We start from the raw sequence: 21,045 nt of genomic DNA on the forward strand, positions 1-21,045 counted from the left end.
GTAGCAGCAGGACAGGGAGGGAGAGAGAAGAACCAGTTTACATGCAGCTTATCTCAGAACTGTCGGTGAAAATTATTCTTGGAGCTAGGTTTAATTGAACTGCATTTTAAAGAGGTGCAATTTCACAATTTGTGTATATTTTCTAAGTTCACTATTTTGTCATGTGTTGAGAAAAACACAGATTTAAAAATTACATGGTCTAATATTTACATTTAGCATATAACTGCAACATGCTTTTTTCGTTTTTTTTTTTAAAGACTCGAAAGGACTTGAAATTCAAAGTTTCAGACTTGTGACTTTACTTGGACTTTTGCACCAGTGACTTGAGACTCGACTCTGACTTGCCTGACATTACTTGAGACTTGACTTGAGACTTGAGGATAAAGACTTGAGACTTACTTGAGACTTGCAAAACAATGACTTGGTCCCACCTCTGCAATCTAATGTATGCTTTTTTAAATTGTATTTTGTAAGGAGAGGCTTTCAGTCGTGCAGGAACAACTAAGGAAGCTTCAACTCAAACTACTACAGGAGGTGGAAACCCGCTGGAACAGCACTTACAATATGCTGCAAAGACTTTTCGAGCAAAGGGAGCCAGTGGGTGCTGCTTTGGCAAGTCTCACAACAGACATCCCACCTATGTCATCTGAGGAATTTGGTATAATTTCAGAGTGTCTGGTTGTCCTATCACCATTTAACGATGCAACCACTGAGCTCTCTCAGGAAAAAAGGGTGTCTGGGTCAAAGGTCATACCTTTGCTCACTATGCTGGATCATTGCCTCAATAAACAAATGGAAAAACCACCATCCATTGGATCTTCTCTGGCTCAGAAGCTGAGGATGCTATTGAGAGAGAAGCTAGATAAAATACAGACCATGAGCATTATGTTTCTTGCGACACTGCTGGACCCAAGGTTCAGAAAACTCGGGTTTCTCAGCCCTGCAAGAGCTAGCGAAGCAGAAAAAAGACTGAAAGCAGAATGTGCTTCCGTAATGAGGGCCTCCACCACCTCTTCCTCCGCACCACCACCACAGCCATCAACGTCACAATCTGTTAAGGCTGTTTCCCACGGTACCATTGTTATTGCATTTTAGTTGCATTTATATAAACTGAATGTTGGGTTTTCCACTGTATCTATTATTGTATGATCTACTGTACAATATAAAGCGCCTTGAGGCAACTGTTGTTGTTATTTGGCACTATAGAAATAACATTGAATTGAAAATTGAATTGGTAGTATCTCATAAGACTCTCCTTTTTGTTTAGGTAACAAACTGTGGCGTCGCCTGGATCAGAGTGTCAGGCAGACACAGACACAAAATGTGACAGCAGACGCAAATATTGAGGTCCAACGGTACACGATGGAGCCAAATATTGGAAGGCTGGAGGACCCCCTTAAATACTGGGAGAGACAGCAATATGTCTACCCTCACTTATATAAGTTAGCATTGACATACCTGTGTACCCCTGCCTCATCTGTGCCCTGTGGGCGAGTGTTTTCAAAGGCAATTTCAATTGTTTTCAATTGGACTGGATTATGTTGTATAATGATAATTTGATTTATAAATAAACAAGTTAAACAAGTATATGCTTATTCTATAAACTACACTGCTGTTATATTCTGGCTACATACTGCAAATAGTAAACACTGACATATGAAATAAATGTCTTTTTTCATATAAATTAAAAACACAAAGTTGAAAAGTTGTATATGCTGTCATTTATTCCTGAATCAAGTAAGTCAAATGTCACATGGTTAGTTTTTTTTTGAAGAAACCAAAGGGTTTTTAGCTACAGTATATACCGGATTTCATGCATTTTACAGTACACATGGCATGAAATTTCTTTTTACATGCAATGAATTTTAAACAATCACTGTACAATGTTTGCAAAATGTTTATCTCAAAAAGATTCATTGTAGAGCAAAAAAGTAAAGTCACTTTGAAAACACAAAACTTCCATAATACTTCAGAGTACTTCAGAGTAAGTGAGGGATGGAGTGATTTCAGACATAGCTGTTTGTGTTTAGCGAATCAAACGTGGTAGCACTGACATTTATATGCACAATATTCATTCCTAAAAATATCAGGAGGGTATATTCACAGATATTCATCCTATTAATTTAGTTTACACCTACAACTAAAAAATGTGATCTTTGTTATTCTGCTGTTGCATCAGTCCCTGGACCTGGAACGTCTGCAGGATTTTCATTTATCATCTGTTTGTATTTGCTCTTGAAAAATCCAGCCTAGGAATGCAAGGAAAAAAAATCAAGCAATCATTAATTTCAGTGGCAGTAAAAATTTAAATAAATAACCAAGCTACATAAATGAATATTGTAACCTCTAAATTATTTTTTAACTGGAAATCTTCACTAAAATGTTTTAAACCTTTGTAATTATTGAAAAAGTGTAAGAAGTGTCTTTCACCTTGTACAGGCCAGCAGTGAGTAAAGCCAGAAAAGCCAACCCTCCCAGACATCCTCCAATAATTTCTTTGGTGAAATTTGGCTCAGGATACACTTCTACCACAACTTCAATCTGAGAGAAAACAGGATGTCGATGCCAAAGAAGCTCTTAATAACTCAAACAATAGACAAGAATGTGTACTCACCTTACGAACAGGAGGGTTGTCAGAACCTGTTGAAAAGTAGATGTACTGGTTTTTGTCGTACTCGAGACTGACTGTGCTGGTTAAGAGGAATTTGGCAGATTGAAGTCCAATCTAAGAAAAAAAAAATAGAATGAGCTGGCCATAAATTAGATTATTTCACTTACCAAGTTACTCATACATATACAGGAACAATGTGTGTTCACCTCTCGCCTCTGTGGACAGTCTTTATCCTTCAAGCTCGGGTCTGCTACCAGAGACATGGGAGCTTGAGGGTCCTGCTGGTCCCTTTGCTGTTCCGAGAACTGCATTCTTCTGCACAGATATTTCCTGGGATCGGCTGGAGCCATTCACCTAGCTTGGGGGTCACTGTAACGAGTGCTCCAATTACCACTGGGACCACTGTTACCTTCACCCTCCACATCTTCTCAAGCTCTTCTCTGAGTCCTTGGTACTTCTCCAGGTTCTCAAGTTCCTTCTTCCTAATGTTGCTGTCATTTGGTATCACTACGTCTATCACTACAGCCGCCTTCCTCTGCTTGTCCAGAGGAAGACGGCTGTCTTGTTGGTTAGCCATCACCATTTTGTCTGTCTGTATGTGGAAGTCCCACAGGATCTTCGCTCGGTCATTCTTGACCACCCTAGGGGGTGTCTCCTATTTTGACCTCATGATATCCAGCCCATACTTGACACAGATGTTTCTGTATACCAGTTTTTCCCAAACTTCTTTTGCTAGGCACGCCAAGTCCAGCCTCAGGATGCTGGACTTGGGCTGAAACCCTTCATGCATGGTCAGGCGCTTTCTCGTCTTGATATCAGTGGCTTCTCCTCCTTTGGCAAGATTATTACCCCAGTAGGGTAGCCAGTGTTGGGGAGTAACAGAATAGATGTACCGGCGTTAAGAATTTAAAATACAAAATATGAGTAACTGTATTCTGTTACAGTTACCGTTTAGATGGGTGAAAATTAGAATGCCATTTTTACCATCGGACTACATCACTCAAATCTGAATGAGCTTCGAATTAGGGATGAGTTTAAAAAATAGATTTCCAGATTCAAATCAGTCTTGGTTTTAATAAGCCAATATCGATTCATTAAATCCTAAATTGATATTTTAATATAAATGTATTTTGCCAGAAACATCAGAATCTCAGGTTAAAGCTCACGAAACTATTTCAACAACAGCCAAACAGCGAAAAAAGCAAATGAGAGAAATAAATGGTAAAATGGTAAATGGCCTGTATTTATATAGCGCTTTTACTAGTCCCTAAGGACCCGAAAGCACTTTATATATCCAGTCATCCACCCATTCACACACACATTCACACACTGGTGATGGCAAGCTACATTGTAGCCACAGCCACCCTGGGGCGCACTGACAGAGGCGAGGCTGCCGGACACTGGCGCCACCGGGCCCTCTGACCACCACCAGTAGGCAATGGGTGAAGTGTCTTGCCCAAGGACACAACGACCGAGACTGTCCAAGTCGGGGCTCGAACCGGCAACCTTCCGATTACAAGGCGAACACACAACTCTTGAGCCACGATCGCCCAGAAGGTAAACAGATTCCGCAAAAAGATATAAACACAAAGAGCGGATCGTTAACCCGACAGCACATACATGTACATGCTGCGGGAGCTGAAAGCCGACACCTCACAAATTCTGAAGCTGCAGGTTTCATCACTCTGTGCCCAACAGTGCATATCCTTGGTAGATCTCCCACTTGATGGTGACTTGTGCGATGGGGTTGAAGTTAGCTTCTAGTGTTGTACGCCACTTTCCCATTCAGTTCATGATGAAGGCTCCTAGAGTCCTGTTGATCTTTCAGGGCTCTAGAGTGCGACCAATTTGGTTGCAAATGCGACCAAATTTTTCAGTGGTGCGACTAAAAAAATATATTTGGTTGCACCTGTACGACCAACTGTTCCGGTAGCAAAAAAAAATAAAAAATCTGCAACCTTCGCTGTGGTCAACAACAGACACACATTATACCCCTATCGTGGACTAAACCAATCAGAGATAGTCAGGGGCGGGACCTCTCTGATTGGCCGTGGTCCAGTAGAAAGTGCAGGTGGAAGAGGGAGGTGAGTAGCTTGAATAAAGCGATATCAATTCATTAAATTCTGAATCAACTTTTAAATATAACTGTTTTGCCAGAAACGCCAGATTCTCAGATTAAAGCTCACAAAACCATTTCAACAACAACCAAACAGCAAATGAGAGCAGGTACACGGATTCCACACAAAGACGTAAACACTGAACGGACCCGACGCATCAGAATCAACTTTGTCTTTCTCGGCTTTCTCACCCGACGGCCCGTAGACGGACACGCTGTCGGAGCTTAGCGGTTCTGATGTGTCCGGTCCGCGCTGTGATTACGTCTTTTTGCGCTGATTCTGAGCTGCAGGTTTTGTCTCTCTCCATCCAAAAAGCCAGCAGCAAAAGAAGCAGCAAACTGCGCTTCACATTTGATCAATGTCGTCATGAATTTTGCTGTTTTGCTTCCACGACTATTAAAATCACACTTCATGCACAGCTAGCTCTCTCTCTATCTCTCTCTGTACTTCAAGAACAGTTTCCCGTCTCCAATCTCTGTTTTCTGTATTATTCGTTCGCTTATTACCCACCAGTCTACCGCTGTTTACAACGCTGTGGCTGCTGTCTTTTTCTTTTTTCACTTAAATGACCTCGGACAAGAAAGCCTATTTTTTCTGTTGTTCAATACTGAAGAAATTTAAACTTTATATGCAGAACATTGTAGAATATTTTTAAGGTTATCTGCTATAAAAAGCCAGACCAGGAAAATCTCCTTCATGTTTTTCTGTGTTTTATTCTCAGTTACTTTCACACAAAGGCATCTGCTGTGATGTTCACAATTCTGATGAAGTCAGTACTGATAAATGATCAGAATTATAATATTTCTGACTGTCTGAGGCTAAGTTGAATCGAATCAGGACTTTGAAAACCGGAATCGAATGGATTATAGAAATCAGTGATGATACCCAGCCCTAGTGAGCAGCCTAGGCACGACAGAAGTGTATGTAGCTGTAATAGGAAAAGAACTATTGCTAACTTTTCTGTTAACCTTCCTGCCTTCTTGGGACCTTTTTGTGCCACTGCTATGTGTTAAATGGCTGCCATTTCCACTGTGTTCAGTGGAATATAACCAAACTTGCCACAGGATAGTTTTTACCTGTCAATGTTAATATTCCAGTGTGAATTCCTTAAATCAGCCTAAAATGGCTGAGCAGCAGAAATCCCCACACCCATCACCCTGGGGACCATTTTCTGCCCATTGACTTCCATTATAAACGCTATTTTTCATCCCCAAATTATCATTATATGATTTTATTTTTTCTTCTTTTCTTGGATGTCAATGAAGACTCAGGGCCTTGAAGTTTTAATTTTTAAATTGCAAAAAAAATGCAAAAAAATAATGGCAGGTCAAAATGTATGTTGGTGCCAATCTTTGGTCCATCTAAAGGCCTACTTATAATGACAATTACATATTACTTCAACTGGTTTTTTGTGGAAATATTTAGTTTCATTTTTTGGGGCTTATAACACAGGGCGCTCATGTAATAACACTGGGATTTGAAGGGTTAAAACGACGACAATATAATTAAAACTTTACATGAATATTTCAGGGAGAAGTAGTTTTACAAGGTTGGCTAATTTAAAGTGGAATAAAATATGGATATATGGTCTTTTTATGGCGTTTTTGGGCGTGGCTGAGAATGGTCCCTAGGGTAATGGGTGTGAGTTTTTTAAAGGATGGCAGGAGGGTTAAGTTAAGGCCTGATCCTTCTGAAATTCATAGCCAGTGCTCTGACACGGTGTCATCAATCTTTGAATGCTGAAAAAGCACAGTGTATCCAGAAAAACACATTATATTATATAAATTATTATAAAATTTGTGTGCGCCTAACTTTTGTGCCGGTACACCTAACTTTTTAAAGTTAGGCGTACTGGTACGCCCATGGCAAAAAGTTAGTCTAGAGCCCTGTCTTTTACAGTTGTAGACATTCCAGGATCCAGGTGTGGGGCATCGAGTCATAGGCCTTCTTGTAGTCAATCCAGGCAGCACACAGGTTGGTCACCCTAGTGTTGCAGTCTTGGCTGACTGCTCTGCCTACCAGTAGCTAGTGTTTTGCGCCTCTGGTATTCTTGCCAATTCCCTTCTGTGCCCTGCTCATGTATTGAGCAATGTGCTTGTTCATTTTAGCCAGACAGTAGCTTCCATGTGGTACTGAGGGTGGTTATTGGCTGGTAGTTGGATGTGACTGGAATCTCTGGGAACTCTTTCAATACTGTTGGAAAACCATTTCAGGTGACTACATCACAAAGCTCATCGAGAGAATGTCAAGAGTATGCAAAGCAGTAATCAAAGCAAAGGGTGGCTGTTTTAAAGAATCTAAAATATATGTTTTGAGTTATTTCAAACATTTTTTTCTACATAATTCCATATGTGTTCATTCATAGTTTTGAAGTGTGTCCAAACATAATGCTAGGAAAGTACCTGCAGCGGGTCAGGGAAGTCCAGAGGGGTGAGCTGAACGGTAAGAACAACAGTAAGCTATCAACACCTACATCCTGCCCATGATCAGGTACCCTGCTGGAATAATAAGCTTGCCAAAGGAGGAGATAGAAGTCATTTAGATCAAGATGAGGAAGTTCCTGACCTTGCATGCATCCTGCGGCTGTATGTTAAGTGCAAGAAAGGAGGCCGGGGACTGGTGAGTGTCAGAACCACATTCCAGGATGAGACAAAGAACATCCATGAATGCATAATGAAAGTGGCCCCAACCAACCACTTGCTCAGTGAATACCCCAGGCAGCAGAAACCCAAGAATGAGGAGCAAGAGGAGGAACCATCATGGAAGGACAGGCCCCTGCACGGTATGTACCACCAGAGGAAGTGGCTGACATCCAGAAAGATCCTGTGGGACTTTCACATACAGATGGACAAAATGGTGATGCCTAACCAACCTGACACAGTAGTGGTAGAAAAGCAGAAGAAGATGGCTGTAGTGATAGATGTAGCAATCCTGAATGACAGCAACATCAGAAAGAAGGAACATGAGAAGCTGGAGAAGTACCAAGGGCTCAGAGAAGAGCTTGAGAAGATGCGGAGGGTGAAGGTAACAGTGGTAATCAGAGCACTAGATGCAGTGACTCCCAAGCTAGGCAAGAGGCTCCAGCAGATTCCAGGAACAACATCTGAGATCTCTGTCCAGAAGAGCGCAGTCCTATGAACAGCAAGGATACTGCACAGGACCCTCAAGCTCCCAGGCCTATGGTAGAGGACAGTCGCTTGAAGGATAGACCGCCCGCAGGGGCGAGAGGGGAATTTTTTTTATATACAGTATATATACATATATATATATTAATGAAACATGTAACACAAATTTCGCTTCAACTACCTGCTCTATCCATCCTGAACTGAGGTTGGCAGATATTTCATATGTCCTCTTCATCCGTCTTTCCAGGAATGTGTTGCACTTGAACACTCTGCACCTGGCTACAGAGCAGTCCTGTTGGTGATTTAAAGAAGACTGAACGGAACACTTGTCTTGACCCAGTGCAATTTGAATTTTAAAATCTACTGTGAATTTACATTTCAGTAGCTAATGTGCAGAGGTGTACTTACAACTACTTTATTTGTCAGTATTTGAGGAACAAGATTTTTGAAAGGTGGTTCTTCATCATTTCCTCTCTGACAGTCTGTGATCTGGAATACATTTAAGTGCCAGTGTGATTGGTCCTCACATACATCTGTCCCACAGCTAAGCTTGAGCCATTTTGGGGTCAGCAGCTAAATCTTCTGGAATATAAATTACCTGTAGATTGCTCAAATCCACCCAAATGTCTTTTTCACCAAGCTTCACTGGAACCCTGATCACCACAGTGAAATTAAGCGCTCTGATATCATTTGTAATCTAAACAAGAAAAGAAAAGAATTACAAGCTTTATAGCTAGGTTTATATAACACAATACATTTAAAAAAAAATAAAAATCTATGGAGAAGGTATATTTCACCGTGACTGACTGTTGAACTGGTTTCTGCGAACTATTCATCCCAAATGTGAAATTGTTGTAACTGAGGGAGCTAAACAGATATATTTTTAAGGTTAAATACAAAGAAAAACAATTAGATAGATAGATTGATTTAAATAGAACAGCACATACTTTTCAAATGTCATGAAAATGCTGTATTTCACATCAATCCATTTCTTTTTGTAAAGTTCACTTGTAGTGGCATGCTCCTGATTTCCACTGAAAGAGAGAATTGAAAATATTTGTATTGTGTCTGGGATATTGCTTTAATGAGTACATGTACCAAAATGAACAGTACCTGCTGGCATTCACAGTGACAAAGATCTTCTTCTCAAGTAGACTGTTGTTGTCAATTCCATAGGAAACAATGAAGAAAACCTTAATTGAATGAGAGAGATAAGACTGAGTAATAATTTTTGCTAAATTATGCAGAACTTAGAATATACTTTATGTATAAAGAAAACAAACAAACCTTAGTTTTGCTCTTGAAAATTGGCTTGTCAATAGTGCAGTCTGTCCTTCCCCGGGATAAACCATCTTCACTGTCCAAGGGGCTGCACTCAATTCTTCCCTTTATTATAAAATAAAATGACTGCTAGATGGATTGGAAGAGCAGCAGATCAGTGATGAATTGATACAGACTTGATCCTGATACCTTACCTGCTGACTCGTGAACTTCCTGTAGGAGAGTCCAGCTGGGTACGTGAGAATAACACGGCTGTTGTAGGAGTTTTCTCCTCTGTTCTCCACTGTGACTGTGACATTCAAAAGCTCATCAATGCCCACTTTAACCTCTGAGGATCTGGCAGAGTATAAAGGAGGATGAGAACAAAGGAAAGGGAAAGCAGCCAAGCAAAGTCTTGTAATTCTGCCACACCTGGTGAAGTTGAAATCCACTTTCAGGTTATCAACACACTTGTTGTCATTGCCACAGTTGATGTCAAACCCTAACTGTGGAAGAGAGCATGATGGAAAAAAGTATTTACATGACGTTTTATTTACGGATTGCAATTTGAACATTGTATAGCCAAATCCAATGACCAATTTTTGTGTGCTGCCATTTAGTGGAGGCTTTGTGTTGTTGTTACAGGAAACAAAACAATTTTTGTTAATATTCTTGTTCCATTTATGGAAGACATCTTGGTCCTCTGGACGCTCAGGGAAACAATTTAAAGTGTATAATCTAAGACACAAACTATAATTTTAAGGTAAAGAACTATGTAGAGTAGGACTCATTTTTCCAAAAACTGATGCCTATGCGTGTAGACAAAAGAATTAGAATTCAGGGTGTGGAGCAAGTTGTTTTGTTAATAGACTTACAGGATGAATGGTTGTTGTTTTAGCCTGTGGGGACAGACTTGGTTTGGGATCTGTGTTGGAAGATAAACCATCAAATGTGAATTTGAGCTCATTGGAGAGCACATTGAGAGAGTCTTCAGGACAGGCCTGCAAGAAGAGGGATGAATGGTTTAGATTCAGTGTTAAAGGACTCTTTGCATTGAAATCGATTGATTGTATTGTATTGTTTATATTTTGTTTTGTTTTTTTCCAGATATTGTTAGATTTTACCTCAATATAGAATTTTACAGTTGAACACTGTCTGTTTCTTATGTCTATAGTAAATGATCCAGACTGCTCTTGTTGTTTCCCACTGATGTATGCTCGGTTGTTTGGAGGTTTCCGAGTGGCATCCACTGTTAAAGTATAATGAATCCTTGCTTGAGCTGGAATAAATCACAAATGGATTTCAATGCTATGAATTTATATAAATAAAAAACATTAAGCTGATGGGCAGTGACTTTGTAGTTTAGAAAAGGAGAGGAGAATGATGGACCTGTGTTGACTGTAGACACTCTGCTCATGGTAAAGCAGAGTTCAGCTGTGTTCTCGAGTGGTTTTGAGCAGTCTACATTCGTAGTAAGGATTTGCTTTGGGCTGAATGAAACATCAGTTTTCACGATTACTATGGGCCTTGATCTGGAAAGTAGTAATATACATGTGAACTACTTTTACCTTCATAATTAATAACATACTAACATATGGTATCATTAGTGGTGTTCTCACCAGAATTAGTAACACGATTTCACAAAAGTAAGCACAACACATTTTATAAACCACTACTGCTTAAAGGTTTTTGGTCACTTAATAATATTTTTAAGATGGCAGAAACATTGCCAACAATAACACATGATTGGACTGTCTTGGACTTACCTCAATAAAACAACTTTGCCCTTTGAACCCACCGCTAAGTCAGGCAGTCCATCACCACTCTGGTCAAAAGATGACTGACTGATTGACACGCCAAAGAACTTCAGTCCTGACTCGACCTCAGAGCCAGTAATTCTCTGTGTACATGGAAATATTTTATCTAATCAAGTTGCAGATTTTGTCAATATTGAGATTACATGATAGATGAGTTTAGACATCATTGTGAGCTCTCTGATGCTGTGCACCTGTGAGTAAGTAGGACTGATTCGTCCTCCTTCACTGTGGAATATGTAGATGCTGCCTTCACCATTATTCTCCAAAGGTGCTCCAACTGCCAAATCCCTGAATCCATCTGAGTTTAGATCAGGCAGCACAGCAAGAGAAGAGCCGAACCTTCCTTTGACAGCTGCATGTCCTCTTAGTACTAACGGATCATCAAAATTACACTCCACAAACTAAAAGGAAGAGAGTTAATATTTTATGATCATTAAGAAAGTTGGCAAATAAACTGATTAATTTAACTGTAGTACATAAAATATTATAAATATTCTAAATATATTTACCGAACCAGTTAATCTGCAAACATAAACTCTTCCCTCTCTATCAGGCTCCGTGTACATTGGGGCTGATATAAAGATTAGATCAGTGATGTCATCATTATTTATGTCCATGGCACACACCTCTGCCCCGAAATATTCACCAGTCTGATACTGTGTAAGGAACAAATTATTAAAGAAAAAACATCAGATACATAAAAATGATACAGGTTTTGATTATAGTTTATTTTTCATGTCCGCCTTATACTGTAAAGCTGTACCTGCCACGGAAACGGCTCAATCGTTTGTTTCATAAAGCTTTGTCTGTTAGCTGTTGAGAACTGTAAACTCCATGTCACAGCAAGCACTGTTCCTCTGTGTTTGAACCTTGGAGCACCAATAACTGTCAGTGAGCCACGCTGGGTTTTAGCAATTGCCATGGAGTAACCTAGAATTTAACAGTCAAGCAGTCAAAGTCATTAGTTAAAAAAATCAAATGTGGCTAACATAGACAAATTGTATAGATTTTTCTAAAGTACCTCTGCAGGGAGCAAAGTTTGAAATTACATATTTCAACAACTGTCTAACATACCAGATTAAAACAAACAAAAAAACTTACTTGTATCCTATAATTCAGCCATCATTTGCAGTAAGAAGCCTTCTATTTCAACATACCCTTTTCTTGCCTTAAGCCTACTGCATGTTACAGATGTCTGCAGACCAAAAGAAGTCTTCACCTAATTTTATTCTGAATCTATTTGATATTTAAAGTGATTACAATTTCTATACTCTGAATCACAAAGGAACCCCCAACATACTTACTAGTGAGCATATCCATCCAACCATACATTCATCCATTTGTCTATCATCTTACTATTGAGGGCAGTTTTTGGTCATTTAATAAACCTAAATTTATTTGTTATTGTTGTCTTTTCATATTCCAGTCTTCTGGGTTTTCCAGGTTTTTTTATTTATTGTTTTTATTATTTTAATTGTAGCCATTTGTTTCATATTTTATGTTAAGTAACAGACAATCAAAACAATGTGACTGATATTAAAATGTTTTTAGCATATACACCTTCAGCATTTTGAATATTTTTTTCAGTTTTTATATTTCATCCAATAATAATAATTACAGCATAGCTATGTTTACACTTAGTTTGTTGTCAGTGTAATATTCTCACCAAGATAACTGTCAGGCTCCAATGGCATCTCGTATGTTTTCACCCTGTCATACCCAGTTGTAAATTGAGTATAGCCTCCCGTCCACTGGTTGGCACCAACAATAGACATTTGAATTCCCTGCAGTGTAGATAGATATATATTGAATTCATAGAAATTAATTTAAAATCTGAAGTTTGTTTGGCTGCCCTTTTTTGTATATCACTTGACTGTCTGGTTAGTTTAAAGTGGTTTTAATTACCTCAGGCACATAAGCTACATTGAATCCCTCTTGAGCCATTTCCATTCTCAGTGACTCCCCACTGGTCTGAGATCCTGAAACACAAAAATAAACACAAATTTAAAAGACTGTAATAAATTCCGATTTGCTCATTCATGCTATTATTATGACTTAATGGTATAATTCTAAATAATGACTTGCTGTTTATTGAAAGCATGTCAGAGTGTATTTTGGTCATTTTACAAATGGACAAAGATAAAATTATCAACTTCAGATGGAAGAATTGCTATAAATTTTAAATACAGTTAGGACCACGAGTTTCTGGACAATGACTCAAGCTGTGCACATTTTCAGCTTTGATTCAAGTTGTTTGAAATAAAGACAATAACCATATTCATAAAAGTAAATAACAACTGAAACAGCAAAAAAAGCACAGACATGCGTAACAGACATGTCTGTAGACATGTAATAGAGGGGGGAAGACACAGCACCGAAACACTGATGAGAATACTACAGAGAGTATTAAAATTTAATCAGAACTGGAGATCTCAAGTACTAGGGATATCTGAGAAGCCAAAAACAAACAATGGAATAATGAAAACACAGGATTCCTAATATTATAAATTAATTTATTAATCAGAAACTTCCAAAAATAAAGTAATTTAGAAACAAATCCCACCAGTCACCAAATTCCTTTTTCTCCATTGTAATGCTCTACCAGGCCTTTACTCCAGAAAATGTCAACAAAGCAAGTTTATGTTTGTACCTTCGATAGAGATTTTTTTCTCTAAGTTCTGTCTTATTATTTCAAGTGCGTTGAAGTCTCTAACTTGAAACACGTGTTTGTCTGAGGGAAAAGATGCAATGGTGTCCAGTTCTTGTTTTGCCTCAGGTTTATTAAACGCATCCCCCACCTAGAGGGGAAATACATACACACACACACATTGAAGTTATTATATTGTGTGGATTTGTTTCCCTATTAAACCAAAGGGATCCAAGTATATTTGCATTTGCAATGAGTACTGAGTTTGTATACTGTACTCTCATAATTTCCCCAAAATAACAAAATGCTCTTATAGATGCTAACATCTAAATACATTATAATAGCCGTTTTTACATATCTATCACCCATAGCAATCAGTTTCCTATCAATGTTTGTACTTTTTAAATTGCATAAGAAAATTAGTAAGTAAGTAAGTAAAATTTTATTTATATAGCACCTTTCAAGATAAAAGTGCTTCACAGAAGCTAAAACCTAAAAATAAAAGTCAACCAAAAGCAAGTTTTAAAAGATGAGTTTTTAGCTGTCTTTTAAAAGCGACCACGGAGTCCACAGATCTCAGGCTCAAAGGGAGAGAGTTCCACAATCTGGGGGCCACAGTTACAAAAGCTCTGTCGCCTTTTGTTTTCAGCCTCGCATGTTGGACGACCAGCCCTGGTCACGTGACCTCAGGAACTGCTGGGAATGTATAAATTAGGTTAACTTTACAGGCTCAATGAACAGGTACTTACCCCAATAGCAAATCGAACTATTTTTTTACTCTCAGCTAGCTGTGCTGCATATGGTAAGCGATTTGAGTCTTGAGATTCTCCATCAGTTATAACTATCAGCACCTTCTTTGCATTTGATCTGGATCCCCTTTGTGGTGTAAAAACATTTTGGCTGTTGAATGAAGAAAATAGAGTTTCAGTTCATCTTTCATCTTGTTGTCTTAGAGGTTAAGTAAAATAACCTCTTAAATAACAATCATACCCTGCTTTCTAACAGTATTTTCTTCTAACATAACAGGGAATTTAGATTTCAGTTAAATATAGCTCTACAAGTACAGTTTTTATATCTAATATCTGACTTGCTCCATTAACTGTATAGACATCCACAAACACTAGACTCTTTTGAAAAAGGTTACATCAGTGTTTTGGATAAAAAGATCACACAATAAACATGCAAAATCTTGGCAGCACTTACACAGCATGTTCGATGGCCTTAGCTGTGTAAGTTCCTCCATGTAGTTGTGTAATTCTATCAATGTTAGATTTCCATGATCCAGATGAGAAAAAATTATTAAAGTAGTAATGGACCTTTGGTGAATGAGAGAACTGGGAAACAGAAAACTGAAGAAAAAACATGCACAGAGAAATAAGTGGAAAGTGGAAATAAGTGGAAAACATAAGAAAAAAAAACATATTTTTATGGAAATTTAAAAAAGCTACATGTACTTGTAATGTCTATGTCTAACTGAGAATAGCAGTGCAGTTCCTCACCTTTGTATCACTTGAGAGAAATGACCCAACGAGGTTTTTCACAAAGGTCTTCATTTTTTGAAAATCTTGACTTTTTACACTCCCTGAACCATCCAACAGAAAGGCGATGTCTGTTCCAATCAGGCATTCTGTCAAACAGATGGGCAAGGAATGCTCTTTTAGTGTTTCTGAACTGCTCTCTGTGCCCTTTTTGTGGAAAAGACTGAATTTCTTGGTATTCTGGAAGAATAATATTAACATCATTGTTTTCCCTTTAAATCTCCTTTTCACTTCTTTTTTGGGCCCTATTTAACTTGAAATTGAGTCCTGTGTTTGAATGTTTAACACCACTTAAGACTTAGCACAACTCGCATAACAAAATAAAACAACTTTCTTTGTGGTCTGCAGTGAATTTAAAACAAAAATTTTCACTTCTTAATTTCAAATTTTATTTGTTAAAAAATTACTTTTTTATTAGTTACACTACTTTTTGAAGTTATTTGTATTTCTTTCTAGAAGCTATAAGAAATCACAAACAAAGAAAAGGAAACATGTCACTCTTAGACTGTCACGGCTGAGCAGCCGGTGCGTTTCAGATGTGAACCCAAATGCAGACACAGGAGAACAGAACCTGAATTCAAACAGAAAGCGAGCCTTTATTTGGTTGATGGAAGGAGGAAACATGAAAACTAAGGAAACGATGAACAAACTGCAAAACTATGAGCAAACTATGACAGACTATGAGAAACGATGACTCAAAATAACAGACTATGATAAATTAGACAAGACACAAACGCAGAAACCAAGGAGACAATCATAAATAATGGCTGACTTTAACCTCAACTGAAAGCTAAATAGGAATAACACATGATCATGATATAATCACAAATCTAACATGAGATGAATAAAAAAATATACTCAGACCGCTGGTTCAGAGACCCAGCCTGTGACACCAGACCATGGTTGTTTAAGTTGACTAAAACTAAACAAAGAAAAATTAAAAAAACAAAAAACTCTTTTTTTAATTAACCCAATCAAATTCAAACTAGTAACATGTAGTTACAATTAATAAAAAAAACTAAAATGTACAAATTTTGTCCTATTTGCCAACTCAATCAGTCTGCTGAATACAAGCACTGTTTCTCTTCTTAAGGGGCGTGGGGGTTCAAATGTACATGTATGGTTTGCAGTTCTTGATGAAGAGACACTGTAATTCTATTATATGTGGCACATGCAATGACAATAAGTATTATACTCTGTTTTATGTTGTCTCAACTAAACTCCTCTTTGTATCAATCAAAGCTTACATTGCAAAAAAAAAAAGAAAGTGATTAGATTTTGTTCATTCTGTGACCCCCACAGCCCATGTTGTATGTGTGGGCATGCATGAAACATAAGTATATTTTCAAATAATATAAGTATGCTAATTACCGTCAATGGAAGAAGGGATTGGAGGTCCAAATATATTGTACTGGTCTATCTGAAAACACACACCATTGTACATAGTGTAGCTTTTGCAGTCCTTTGGAATAGTTGGACCACATGCCTGAAAAGAAAGAAAAGGTCAAATTCTGATTAGAGTTAACTGATTATTTTCCTGTGCCAGTGTATTTGCAGTTCACCAACTCACCACAGTGTTTTGGGTTCCAGGATCACTTTTCATTGTCAAACCAAGAGACATGTTGATTGCAAAATCTGGCTCTGGATTGGAAGCATTCATTAGATGTTAAAACACTCATAAAATACATTTTGTGATCACTATAAAAAAAAAGTTGAATATGATTTAATGAATACTTGAAAAATGCTGTCAGAGTTTCAGGACATTCTGTTGAGACATTAAGAAACTACCTACCTTGAAATTGTATATTTTGGCAGTTTTCTCCAGAGGTGGTACACCTATATATTTTCCCTTTTCTGTTTTGTGAATACTGTTCTAGTGGGGCACTGATGAGCAAGCTAACGAGAGAAAACCAAACATAAGATACAAGTTTGGTGGATGAGGTGAAGTGAAAAAGCTCCCATTGTTTTAATAAGGATTACATGATTCAATATTTCTTTGACAAAAAAGCAAAAGTATTACTCTGATTGTCTTTGAACCACCTGGTAGCCAAAACCAGCAGCAGAGCTCCTCAGGGTCTTCCAAGCCGCAGGATCGATATTGAAACAAAGCGCTGCATTTAAGACTGAGAATTAAAGAAGAAAGAAAAACATTATTGAAGCTGATTATGGAATAATAATGTGATTTTATCAGCACTATCTATAATCACTTATAGAAACAGTATACAGTCTGTGTTAGTTTCATTGTATTTCTTGAATGCAGCCACAATGTTTCTTTTATGACCACTAGAGGGCACCAAAGTCCAACATTTTAAAGCTCTGAATTTTGTTACTCAGAACAGTTATTCAGTTAAAAAACATTTTTAATATTTTAATTTGGAATCAGTTTTGTGTCTTTGATTGTTGTATTTTAATCGATCAGTCCAAGAGTAAGTGCTGAAACATAAACTTTAAAGAAAAGATATTGTAGTACTTTTTAAAGCTCCAGATATTTATCAGGTATACCACAGTATCAAAACATATCATTACTATACTGTATAATTTGCTTATTTATAGTATTGAAAAAAATGCAGCTAAATAGACAATCACACCTGTGTGCACATACATCCTGCTCTCCTGAACTATGTCAGATTCATCAAGTTATGACAAAAACACACACACACACACTTACAAACAAAAACGCACACAACATAAGGCCTTGGGATTAGTGTTGGCCTGACAAAGACTTTAATCCTGCCCACTGGACACCTTGAAAAAGAGGGCATACATTTTAGACTTTTAACTGTATATATCTATTTTATAAGAGTTAAAGATTTTCCTACAGATAAACACACACACACACACAACCTGCAAATCAGCAAGACCTATTTAGAGACAGGAGTCAAAAAGTTCAAAGCAGTTGGAAGGACCAGTCTCCACAGGGCTTTTGCTTAGACCCAGACTCATGTCAATATTATCCCAGAGTCCACACCAGAGTCACACACCACTCAACAGCTCGCAATTTCCAAATCCTGTGCACATGGACAGACTGGTGAACATAACTTAACATAACTAACATAACATAACTTTACAACAAATCCAAACAATAACCAAAGTAGGAGTAGCACTTCACTAGCTGCTTTCAAGGCACCAAGCCATCAAAAGCTGATGCACTGCTGCATCCTTTCAAAGCTGCCCAAACAAACTCATCAGAGCGAGTGTGTGATTGCCACCAGGTATGTGACCCTGAAGGAACATAGGCCAACACACACACACACACTTACAAACAAAAACACACACACATAAGTCAGAAAATGTCTGAGATAAGTAAGGTTTGTATAGCATTTCTATAAATCCCAAAAATAAATTGAAATCAGAAAACTGTGATTACTAACTTTGATATTCAAAAAATACAGAGAGGCAAATTTTTTCTCAGATGAAAACCATAAAATTACAATCTAATTTTACATTGCAAATTGAATGTCCTGTAGAGGGCTTCCCCCTGAAATGACTGGCCTTATTTTTGCCTTCATTTTTTGGGCATTAGCTTTACACAGCTGTCTGAAATAACCAGTATATCATATAGTGCTTGTTCTCCATAATGTACATGTATTTGAAAAATATACCTCATCATTATTACATGCACTCATTTTTTTTCTTGTCACCATGACTCAGCCATATTAATATGATCATTATTGTTTCAACAATAGTTAAAAACTATCAATCCGCTTAGAATTTGTTTGATTTTTCATGTTATTTACATTTCTGCTCAATTGTTATACAGACATGAATAAACATGATATTAAACATGTCAGAATAAACTGGACAGATACATATGATGTGACATTAATGTAAAAAGCCTCAGGTTTGGTTTAGCCCCATACAGGGCTAAACCAAACCTAACAGTACATAACAGTCAGATATGTATGTATAACGATTGCATGGACTTATTACAGTTTTTGAACCTGTTTTAGTTTTATGATTGAAAAACACAGTTTTCATCAAAATGCCAGTCATAATTTTACTGTTTGCTGACCTTCATAATTAGAAAATAATAGATAAAATCACAACACACAAACTTGTTTTACCTGACAGGAATAGTGTAGCACTAGATATCCAGTCCATTGTGTGAGATGTTACATCTGCTGATAGTGTCAGAGAAGAGTTGAAACCAGAAATACAAAAATGATACAGTGCTTCCTCAAAGATAAGACAGTTATTTAAAGGAATTATTATGTAGGAGGAGTTACATCATTATTTTATGACACTTTAGACTGTGGTGGTATTGCTTAAGTCTTATCCAGTGATTCAAGCACTTGATTTTTATAACAACTGAAACGTTTATTAGTTTCTAGGCAACAAAATCAACTCATGTAAATAATAATTAAAGGTTTTATTTGGCTATTTATTATTCTAACTTCAGTTTTTGTTGCCAATAGATTGGTACAGCATCTGGAGTGGTGTGGAGACTGTACTAGTCTGTCATGGTAAACAGAGAGCATGAAAGGAAAGCTCTCGATTTATTGATCTGTGTTTCTAAGATCATCTATGAGCAAATCAATTATTAGTGACTGAAAGATTGTGTTTATGGATGTATACAATGGAAATTCACTTCCTCTGAGATATGGTTGAGGAGATCAGTCATTTGGGAAAGCTGTTGCATCTTCACATCAAAATGGGTGTGAGCAGTGATGAGGGGTCATGGGTGCAAATATACCTCTACTTTAGACAACGCCCTTTCAGTTCCAGTGTGTTGACTAAACATTCATGGATTACCACTAATGCTTCACAGCACGTCACTGTGACTCAATACGGACTCAAGTCATGCAGTGTAAAAACAACAAAATTATTCAAGGTGAAGAAATGTAATATTCTTCAATGGCCAAAAATATGTTAATGTACAAAAACGAACTATTTTTTATAACTAGAACATTTACAGGAATTTGTTTTTAATCTTGAATGGATTAAATGTTATCCTGAAAAGAGTGCTTTATTATTTCAAGTATGTTGAGTGTCCTGACTTGGAACACATTTGTCAGAAGAAGATGTCATGGTGTCCATTTCCTGTTTTGAGCATATTTCAGCTGCCGTAGGGCGAGAGGTGGGGTACACATCACCAGTCTGTCATAGGACTAACACAGAGAGACAGACAACCATTTGTACTCACAAGTAACAGTAGTAGTAGTAATATAACAAAAATATAGCTAGATGACATGGTCTCATTCAAAACAATAATCTGTTGAACACAATTTAATCATGGGAAAATTTTCCAGGTAATTAAATCAAGTTAACATAGGTTTTGTTAATTCACAGAAAATGTTCACTTTTTGTTCTTACTTTTTTCTCTAGACCCCTTGTATTTGATTACTGTTATTTAGTATGAATAGTTTTTGAATCGTATTAACTCATTGCTGTTTTAATACTGAAAAGTGGGCTTGTTTCTATTCTATTAGTTTTTTTGATTTCCCCGTGTGTGAGTTTTTCTGTTTTCTCTAATATCTTCTTCAGTATATCATATCATGTTTATATTATGTTATGTTGTTTGATGTTTTCTTCTTGTGTCCTTGTCTCTCTGTTTTTGGTTTCAAGTCTGTGCCTCCATTCTCCATTTTCCCTATGTGTGTGTGTGTGTGTGTGTGTGTGTGTGTGTGTGTGTGTGTGTGCACGCGCGTTGGCCTATGTTCCTTCAGGATCACATACCTTTTGGCAATCACACACTCGCTCTGATGAGATCGTTTGGGCAGCTTTGAAAGGATGCAGCAGTGCATCAGCTTATGATGGCTTGGTGCCTTGAAAGCAGCTAGTGAAGTGCTACTCCTACTTTGGTTATTGTTTGGATTTGTTGTAAAGTTATGTTCATCAGTCTGTCCATGTGCACAGGATTTGGAAATTGCGAGCTGTTGAGTGGTGTGTGACTCTGGTGTGGACTCTGGGATAATATTGACATGAGTCTG

The 21,045-nt window shown here is 37.6% G+C and overlaps 1 protein-coding gene across 1 annotated transcript; it reads right to left on the bottom strand.

The window, feature by feature from the left end:
• Positions 1-1,749: 1,749 nt before the first annotated feature.
• On the bottom strand, positions 1,750-19,216 carry LOC101465547 (integrin alpha-M). Its single transcript, XM_076887458.1, has 30 exons — positions 19,180-19,216; positions 17,136-17,238; positions 16,908-17,011; positions 16,686-16,756; positions 16,487-16,601; positions 15,077-15,204; positions 14,781-14,926; positions 14,327-14,477; positions 13,581-13,728; positions 12,836-12,909; positions 12,597-12,714; positions 11,694-11,860; positions 11,440-11,586; positions 11,122-11,331; positions 10,880-11,013; positions 10,503-10,645; positions 10,238-10,392; positions 9,989-10,114; positions 9,546-9,619; positions 9,329-9,470; positions 9,141-9,239; positions 8,967-9,046; positions 8,801-8,887; positions 8,651-8,720; positions 8,452-8,550; positions 8,262-8,342; positions 8,035-8,145; positions 2,615-2,725; positions 2,431-2,541; positions 1,750-2,249 (listed from the first exon to the last, which is right to left on the bottom strand). The coding sequence occupies exons 1-30, from the start codon at positions 19,214-19,216 to the stop codon at positions 2,160-2,162; spliced, it is 3,432 nt and encodes a 1,143-aa protein (XP_076743573.1). The 3' UTR covers positions 1,750-2,159.
• Between the last annotated feature and the right edge of the window lie 1,829 nt (positions 19,217-21,045).

The sequence above is a fragment of the Maylandia zebra genome, linkage group LG8 (assembly GCF_041146795.1).
Source record: "Maylandia zebra isolate NMK-2024a linkage group LG8, Mzebra_GT3a, whole genome shotgun sequence".
NCBI classification, from domain to species: Eukaryota; Metazoa; Chordata; class Actinopteri; order Cichliformes; family Cichlidae; genus Maylandia; species Maylandia zebra.